The 10424-nt window shown below is 34.6% G+C and overlaps 1 protein-coding gene across 1 annotated transcript; it reads left to right on the top strand.

The window, feature by feature from the left end:
• Positions 1-756: 756 nt before the first annotated feature.
• On the top strand, positions 757-8610 carry LOC149171781 (peroxidase 5-like). The gene is made up of 5 exons (XM_089426074.1): positions 757-915; positions 6936-7028; positions 7307-7498; positions 7823-7983; positions 8229-8610. Exons 1-5 carry the CDS (start codon positions 757-759, stop codon positions 8608-8610), a joined length of 987 nt encoding a protein of 328 aa, XP_089282200.1.
• Positions 8611-10424: the final 1814 nt, after the last annotated feature.

Below are 10424 nucleotides of genomic sequence, written 5' to 3'. Positions count from 1 at the left end.
CACATGAATGGGGGCATTTGAAAAGTAAGCAGATCCTATGATATATATGTTTTATTTGTCTCTAACCTATACATTACCTTATTTGTGGTTACAACCAATGGTTGGTTAAGTCTAAACAGTTAATAATTATAATACTTTAGAAGTGGACAAGGATGCAAAACATACATCCATTTGATTAGACTGCTTTATTGGTTTTTAAAAAATAATCAACTGGGTCTAAGTAGTCTAAGTAGTGGGTAGCGGTTCTTTAGCATTGACCTTTGGAGAAAAAATATTAAATAACTGCGCGTTGATGAGATCAAAACATGTGCATTATAACTCGTCGAGTCGGTGTCCACATTACTTACAGAAATAGAAAACCTGTTTTGCCAACTCCATTCAAGTCTGAATTTTGACGAACTCGATTCGAGACACTCACACCGCAACTTGACAACGACATGGGGACGGTTTTTCTTCTGGGAATGGATGGATCGAAGGAAGGTTGATGTCTTTTCACCAAGTTTTTCTGCTTCCACAACATCCTATAAATAGCTTCAAACCTTTATGCAAAGCGCTACTGCTTACGATCGAAGCTCTGCATCCACACCCGGCGTCACGGATTTATGTTTCCGTAAGTTATCGATAAAGCATTAGCGTCTCAATTCTGTTCGCTAGCTAGAAACTTCGTTTTAATTTGGAATTCTATATTTATTATTAATATTATTTACTGACGACTATGTAATGGATAGTGCATTTTTCGTGCGTATTGAAACTACAATGGCGAAAACCAATCAGTACTCGGCCCTTCTTCTCCTATTACTCTGTGTAGCGAGTGTTGCTGGGGCTCTTGAAGTCGGTTTCTACAATTACAGTTGTCCAGAAGGGGAATCCACTGTGTTCGAGGTTGTGAGAGATGCATTCCTAAACAGTTCAGAAGTAGCTCCTGTTAAGCTCCATTAATTTTGCACAAAAGCTACCTTGATTTATGGAATTGCAGCTTTTCTTAACTTATGGAAACCAACTGTAGTAGTTTCCTTAAGTTAAGAAAATCAACTGCAATTACTAAATTTATAATTGGGAGCTGCTAAAGTGGTCCATCACTTTGATCTTATCTCTACCTTGATTTGTGGTTTTTCTAACACATAGCTTTTAGAAGCTTGATGGAAGCTTAGCTATATATTCATCTGTTTGGTCCCCAAGCTCATATCTCAACCCCCTTCAGTTTTACACCATCTAGCTGAGATAGCAAAGCTTGGAAGTGCCTTCAGAATTCTTGTGTCCTTTTTCTTTTATTTGGATTGAAGCTGGAGTGCAGAAGAAGTAGCAGGCAAGTGGACTGTGGCCTTCATCAAAACATCACCAATGGCTGGAGGTAACTCGTATCCCTGGGTATTAAGATTCAGTGATTCTTTTCAGTTCTTTCCGCATGCAGAATCGCTGTTTAAGTTTATTAGTTTTCTAACAGTTGGTATCAGAGGCTTTATTTACCTCTGCCTTGGTGTGGATTCGAATATTTTGAAGTGATTTTTCATTTATTCGAATCGCTGGTGTTGTTTCTCCCACTTCGATGCTTTCTCCATTGTTTCTTTCTGCAGTTTCGTTTATAACCACTGCGCTATTTTCTTAAGCTCTTCCATGGTCGACAGTTGATTGTGAATCTTTGGTGGTATTGACATTCAGAGCATTATTAAACTGAATCTGCAGAATTTTGGAGCCTTACCCATTTTGGTTATCAGGGTTTTGGAAGGCTTTTCCGTATTGGGTGATTCTATTTGGGTGCTAGCGTTCATTAATATTTTGAATTTGTTCGCCAAATTGTTTGCCAAATACGTGTTCAATTTGATAATCCCTCCAATTCAGGAAATAACCCCTCAATTTCAATTCCTCTACTAGTATCTCCATATTTAACTTAGTTTAGCACAATAGAAGGCATGACTGTCGTGATCAATTTTCTGGAAGTCCGGAAATCGTCTTTCGGAAGTCTAGAAATCGTCTTCCTTTTCTGTTTTGTGGTAACGATCGCAAAAACTACTCCCTTGATTTATTTATTTTTTTTTATTTTTTTGAAAATCCTGCAAACTCCATTTACAAGCATAAAACAGAGCATCTGATTCTGTATTTATATTTCATAACTGAATCTTGTCCTTGAGGCTGTGGGACCAGTAGGATTGCTTCGCTTAAAGCAAATAAAGTGTCAGTACTGGCTGGGAGTTTTCTTGATTTATAAACATTTCTGTTCTGTTTGTAGTTTTAGGGAAACAGTTAATGTTAAATAATCGGCCGTTAGCAGCTCACCTGCCTGCGATTTTGCATTCTTTTTTGTGCAAATGCTTTCTAAAGAAGAACAATACTTAGGTTCTATTTTATTCTTATAAAATGACCGAAACTCAATCTTTTGAGTGAATGCACTTTAAGGCAGAATAGTGCTTATCAATAATACATCGCACTCTTTCCTTGGATTTTCTGATTTATGTTTATAAATGGACTGGATGCCATCCTTTTGTGTAAACGGAGCAGTTTTGAAGCAAAGAATTGAAGCACTTAATCCGCAAAATGTAAATGCTCGATAAGATGCCAGTTTCAAGCCTAGTCAGTTAAAATAAAATATAAACGATTATGTGATGAAATTTGTATGAATCTTAAAGTAATATATCATCACATAAAATCTTTAATATTTGATAATAAGGAAAAGGGGCAAACTCCGAGTTTCCCCAAATCCACAATAATTGGACTTGAATATTCGGCCGTAGCATCATTTGGACTTTGATGGCATACGTAGCATCATACATAGCTATATGAAATTTGATAACATAATGGGTTAATTTCGTTTTCCCTATCTTTGTGAGTAATTTCGGCTTGTCTTGATTTTTAGTTGTTTGCATGCATATCTATAGGCCAGAATTTATATCTTTCGTCCTTTCTAGTTTACAAACACTTTAGAGCTCTGCATATGTATTCGGTTCTTGGCCTGTGTATTTTTGAGGAGTTTCGAGGCGGGCTACTCAAATGAACTTGAGGGTTTGTGTTTTTCGTTTGAGTTTTTTTGGCCTCTGGTTCATTAAGCAGCCGCAATGAAGCCCGTCGTATGATGTATTGGCATTGCCATATGTGGTGAAAGGAGGTCGACGGGTCGAATCCTCCGACCGATGTTCCTCTTGCATTTTGCAACGCATTATATATATCATATATTTAATGATTGGCATTAAAGTTTGTTTATCGTATAATATATGGTTACGATATTAATAAGGTCGTTGCGATATGGCTATGATATGGTTCAGAACCTTCGATTCATCACTTGACACATGTTCAAACTCCGACGGTTAAAATTACCCCCAATTTTAGCCTATATAAGAGTTTAGTTTTTTGTTTTGAATATTTCGAATTTGCAGTTTTTGTTTGCAAATTAAAAGAAATAGTTTATGCATTCTTAAATATTTGAATATTTCAATATTTGAAATAGTTTAGTCCTTGAATATTTCAAATTTGTAGTTTTATTTCCAAATTGTTTAGAGCCCATTTTGTAATTAATTTAAGAATTAGTCTTAAATAAATTATGGGACAATTAGACTAAGGAATGTAAATTTGATTTTGCTGGAAAAATATTACAGTTATATGGAGTTTATTAAAATGTCATTTTGACTTACTCCTTTCAGTAAACATTATTTTTCTCTCTGGTTAAGTTTTGGTTATACAGCAAAATAATGTCTAGTGATCCATATAATTTTAATTAATTAGAGAATAGCCACAACATCTTTAATTAAATAAAATTATATATTTTGTTTGATAAGATCACATAAAGTTTATTTAGACATTAAATTGTAATTAATTACACTGAATATAATAAATTTTATCCCACAGGAATCTTTATTATATTTATGTAATTAATTAGGATAAAATTTCATAACCTACCCACAGGAGTTATGAATTAATAAGTTTTATCATAAAGTTTTATTGAATCTGTTTGAATTAAAAATTTAGCCCACAGGCAATTTTTATGTCATTTGATTCAATTCTTTTGAGCATGATTTACATTGGTAAAGCATGAAAGTTTATTAAGCCTCAATTTGACATAAGCATGTGTTTTTTAATGCAGTAGTACAACCTGCAAATTTCTCTGAAATTCGTTGTGACATTCCTGAACTTAAGGGAGACAACTACAAGATTTGGAAGGAGAGGATTCTCCTTCATTTAGGGTGGATGGACATAGATTATGCTATCAGGAAAGATGAACCATCGGCACTCACTAATACCAGCACTGCAGCGGACATCGCGCTTTATGAACGATGGGAGCGATCCAATCGTCTAAGCATGATGTTCATTAAGACTAAAATTTCAGCTGGTATTCGAGGTTTCGTTGATCAGCATGAAAAGGTCCGAGACTTTTTGAAGGCCATTGATGAACAATTCGTCTCTTCAGACAAGGCACTGGCAAGCACCCTAATCATGAAATTCTGATCTCTAAGGCTCACCAGTGTGAAAGGTGTGCGCGAGCACATCATGCAGATGAGGGACACTGTGGCTCAATTGAAGGAACTCAAGGTTGAAATATCGGAGTCCTTCCTAGTGCACTACATCCTGAACACCCTTCCACACCAATATGGACCTTTCAAAATCTCATAAAACACACATAAGGATAAATGGTCAATTAATGAACTCATGACTATGTGTGTTCAAGAGGAAGAGAGACTGGTGATGGAACTGGGAGAGAGTGCAATGCTGGCAATGCGTGGAAAGGGAAAATCTCAAGCCAATCGGAAAGGGAAAGGTAAAGCACCTCCCCAAGCTGATATCAAGACGGTTTCCAAGTGTTTTTTCTGTAAGAAGAAGGGACACATGAAGAAGGAATGCACCAAATATCAGAAATGGCTTGCAGAAAAAGGGTTTGCAGAACCTAAGGAAGCCAGTGGGAAGTGAGCAAAGCATCTTATCAGGAAACAAGATGGGCTCGCATGTGGAAGCTATAGGAACATGTTATTTAGCTTTAAGTAGTGGTTTTGTTTTGGAGTTAGAAAAGACCTTTTATGTTCCAAGTTTTTCTAGAAACTTGATCTCAGTTTCAAGGCTTGTACCTTTTGGATATTCCTTAAACTTTTCAGAAAAGAATATTTCAATCTATTTTATAAATCTGATTATGTTGGGAATGGTATTTGTCTGATGGTCTTTACTGCATTAATTTACAAAACAATGTCACATATGATTCAATGCATGTTCACACTGGCACTAAAAGACAATGGTTATTAACACTTCTTCATTAATAACACTTCGTCATTAATGATTGACAACACTTCTTCATTAATAACACATCTTCATTGATTCCCCTCTAGTCATGGTGAGCAATTGCTTTGCAAGCTCAAGAAGTCATTATATGGTTTCAAACAAGCATCCCGCCAATGGTATTTGAAATTCGATAATGTAATTTCTTCTTTTGGTTTTGTAGAAAACATTATGGATCAATGTATATACCTGAAGGTTAGTGGGAGTAAAATTTGTTTTCTTGTTTTATATGTGGATGACCTTTTTGCTAGCAACCAATGATAAGGGTTTGCTACATGAGGTGAGACAATTCCTCTCTAAAAGTTTTGATATGAAGGATATGGGTGAGGCATCTTATGTCATTGGCATTAAGATCCATAGAGACAGATTTCGAGGCATCTTGGGTCTGTCACAGGAAACCTATATTAATAAACTTTTAGAGAGATTTCGGATGAAGGATTGTTCACCAAGTGTAGCTCCCATTGGGAATGTTGGGACGATGTCAGAGTGATCCAGGTTTAGACCACTGGAGAGCTGCAAAGAAAGTAATGAGGTACCTTCAAGGGACAAAAGACTACATGCTTATGTATATCCTGTTTTGAGGCTACTTTTCATGGTGTATGGCTTAGGAATTTCATTTCTGGGCTTAGAATTATGGATTCTATCTCTAAGCCATTAAGAATATATTGTCATAATTCAGCTGCTGTTTTTATAGCTAAAAAAAAAGAAAAAGTGGGAGTCAAAATAAACACATCGACATTAAGTATTTAGCTATAAGGGAACATGTTAAAGAAAATAAAGTGGTCATTGAGCACGTCAGCACTGAGTTAATGATCACTGATCCTTTGACTAAGGGCATGCCACCGTTTAAATTCAAGGATCATGTATTGAATATGGGATTTGGTTCCATTATGAAGTTTTTCATTGTATGGACAATGATATTTTAATGAAATTCTTAATTATTGTGATGTTTTTTCTCGTATTTATGTGCACTTTAAGTTGATTTGAGAAAATTCATTTAAGAAGGACCAAGAATAAGCATAAGGTTTATTCATTAAGAAATTGTTGCCACATAAATTATAATAAGAATAAATGCATAGTAATACATGGAAGATAATACTCGTCATTAGAGGACTTATCGCCATGATTCATGTATCTATTACTTAATACAGATTATCAATGGTTTTTAAGTTGAGACATTAAGTTTCGAAGTATGGACCAAGTGGGAGAATGTTAAGCTCCATTAATTTTGCACAAAAGATACCTTGATTTATGGAATTGCAGCTTTTCTTAACTTATGGAAACCAACTGCAGTAGTTTCCTTAAGTTAAGAAAATCAACTGCAATTACTAAATTTATAATTGGGAGCTGCTAAAGAGGTCCATCACTTTGATCTTATCTCTACCTTGATTTGTGGTTTTTCTAACACATAGCTTTTAGAAGCTTGATGGAAGCTTAGCTATATATTCATCTGTTTGGTCCCCAAGCTCATATCTCAACCCCCTTCAGTTTTATACCATCTAGCTGAGATAGCAGAGCTTGGAAGTGCCTTCAGAATTCTTGTGTCCTTTTTCTTTTATTTGGATTGAAGCTGGAGTGCAGAAGAAGTAGCAGGCAAGTGGACTGTGGCCTTCATCAAAACATCACCAATGGCTGGAGGTAACTCGTATCCCTGGGTATTAAGTTTCAGTGATTCTTTTCAGTTCTTTCCGCATGCAGAATCACTGTTTAAGTTTATTAGTTTTCTAACAGCTCCTGGACTCATAAGGATGCATTTCCATGATTGTTTCGTCAGGGTAGGCTTCAATATAATTCCATTATTACATTTTTATAAACATATCAAGGTCAAAAAATTCTGCTGAAAATGCAAGTTTTCACAGCCCTTCCTAATGCTTTCTGCTTACAACTACATGTGTTCCTCTCTGTTTGTCTAGTCTATCACTGCCGATTTAGATATATGTGGTTCTGCTTATCGTTATATCGTTATACATTATCAGCATCTACTCACGAGTCGTATTCTAACGCAATTATATGTTTTAGTCTGTTTGAATGTTGAAATAATGTGCGCTTTCAGGGATGCGATGGTTCTGTTCTCATAGACTCCACTGCCAACAACACTGCCAAGAAAGATAGTCCTGTCAACAATTCGAGCCTTCACTGGTATGACGTGATTGACAGAGCAAAATCGAGATTAGAGACCATCTGCCCAAACACTGTTTCCTGTGCAGATATCCTAGCATTTGCTGCTAGAGATAGCGCAAAGCTGGTAAGCATATCACAAAGTTACAATTTTATTACAGGAGTCTACACAACCGTTTAAAGTTTTATTGATTTAAAATTTGGAAGCGTTACTGATTGGAGTCATTTAATTGTTTAAATGCAGGCATGCTGAATAAAGTATCTAAACTATTTCAATTTTCTTTCCTCAAATGGCTTAAATAACTACGTTATAAAAAAATACAAATGACTTTAGTAGTTACCCATTTTATGATACCAAAGCAAGCGATACTGTGTATTCTAATTTGAGTCTGAAACAGTTATTGTTAAAACAGTGTTGAACAACCAATAATGATTTTATAATTGATCGCAGGCATCACCATATAAACTTACTCTCGGCTGGGATGTTCCGGCTGGACGAAGGGATGGAATTATTTCACTGGCTTCAGAAGTCGCCACAAATATACCTGCCCCTACCTTCAATGTAAGCCAGTTGACACAGAGGTTTGCATCCAAACATGGTTATACTCTCAGGTGCATACACATTTTTGTGAATGCATTGATGTAGGTATATTTATGGTTATGGTTGTGAAGTAAGATCTTGCACTGCAATCAGATCAGATACACTAGAGTAACCATATATCATATTTCAATGGTTAGTAAAAATATTGTAATTTGTATATTCATCGCTGTAATTTGTAATGTTCATCCATGAGTGGGTCTATTCATGCAGGAGCACACTCAATTGGCGTCTCTCACTACACATCATTCGTGAGCAGGCTCTACAACTTCAGCACCACTATTCCGACCGACCCGTCTCTTGATCCTAAATATGCTGCCCTCCTCAAGGAGAAGTGTCCTCAGGGAAGCCCCAGCAACAACATCACGACCGTGTTCATGGATATTATTACGCCTGAAACTCTCGACAATCTCTACTACGACGGCCTTCAAATGAAACGAGGCTTGTTTACCTCCGATGCAACACTGCTTACAGATCCAAACACCGCAACTGTAGTCAACGCAAGCGCTGGGAGCTATAACTTGTGCATGTGGCAGCAAAACTTTGCTGCTGCCATGGTTAATATGGGAATGATTATCGAACTGACAGGCAACGAGGGACAAATTCGTCGTAAATGCAGTGTCATCAATAATAGCTCATAGGCTGACTGCTACCTGATTAGTATGGCATTTAGTAGTCGGCTCACCTGAATTCGATTCATCTGCCTTTCTTTTGTTTGCCTTCCTCTCTTCTAATAATATGATATGTTTGCCTTCCTCTCTTCTAATAATATAATAAAGTATTTGTTTTCAGCCATGATACGGGTAATGATATAGGAAGTTTAATGATTTTTTATTCATCTATTGGTTTCCTCGGTTCCTCTGTGACTATGAAAATGATATATTATGGTTGAGTAACTGTTAAAGTCAATTATTTAAGTATGGTTGACATTGTTCCCCGAAATTCTTAGTTCAATTTTTCCGGGAATGAAGCATGTAATCTAATATACATAAATTAAAAAAAACAATTATTTAATTGCATATGTGATACATTCTTCATGTTAACTCATAATAATAATGAGATACCAATTCTTCATATTTGAGCAACGATTACTTAACCATGTAAATTTTTCCACAAAATAATAATATATGATTGCTAACTATGAAGCTAATATAATTTTGATATAATTTGTATTATTTTTATATAAATAATTATATAAATAAATAATATATATATATTTTTTTAATTTGAAATTTATTATGTATTTAAGAATTAGTTGAAAAAATAATTTGTGAAAATAATTATGGTTTAAATTATTTGATTTTTGTTTTTTATAGAATAAGAGAAATTACATATCTCCATCATATTAAGAAATATATAACTAAATGCTTTAACCATAATATTTTTTATAAATTTATCTTAAATTAAAATCTGTTATACATAAAAAGAGATCAATTTCTTGAAAATTAAACAATGTTTAACCTTAAAAAACAGATTATTGAAATATATATATATATATATATATATATATCTATATATATATATATATATATATATATATATATATATATATATATATATATATATAGATATATATATATATATATATATAATTATTAGCACTTTTATTTACATCCATATTGAAATACTTTTTATCATCAATATTTTCTTTAAATTTTACACTTCAACCTTATATTAGATATATGAAAAAAATAAATATGTAAAAGTCACCTTTAATATAATAATATATATTATAATAAAAATACTAGAGCAAAACTTCACTAGCATACCTATATAAGGCATTTCATGGCATAGAAGCATGTGTTTGACCCCACATTCATATGTTTAAATTCCTAAGATTACATCAAAAGGCTATCCAAAACTGAATTTGGCATTTGTAGCACCGATTTATTTCCATACATGAGGGCACAACATAGCATAGATACGATGACATTGGTTTTAGTAACATGGATTTTACTTTTTCTTTTTTAAGTAAGAAGTTCCATTAATTCAAGAAAATGTTACATTTATGCTTGTATCGTATTTCACTGGTTGATCAAGTGATATATGGTGAAGTTTTATTTGACTTGTTCTGATGCAGCCCAGGCCGCTCCTAGGCCGCTCCTACGAGGATCCTCCCAACATCCATGCATACAAACCATGCATTCAACACACGCCAGTGTACATTTAAAGAAAATTTATAAAAACCATCACCCAATTCATAACTCAAATTAAAGATGCGCCATACCATCGTTTCAATCCACCAAAAAAAACCTTCCATACCAACATTGGAATCTTGAACTCTTCGGACATTTCCATAAACAATCTCATATATATTTGCTGGATTGCGCCCTTACCTTTAATCTTTATCTGCTTATATCAACCAGTGGCGATTTTGCCGAAGTCTTAACAGCGATATTCAATTGGCCGCCATACACACAATATATCTATATATCTACGCTTCCAGGGCGGTATT

This window comes from Pinus tabuliformis, chromosome 4_2, assembly GCF_031772625.1.
Source record: "Pinus tabuliformis cultivar Carrire ecotype Pingquan chromosome 4_2, CPIR1, whole genome shotgun sequence".
NCBI classification, from domain to species: Eukaryota; Viridiplantae; Streptophyta; class Pinopsida; order Pinales; family Pinaceae; genus Pinus; species Pinus tabuliformis.
This window is presented reverse-complemented; position numbering and strand designations above follow the sequence as displayed.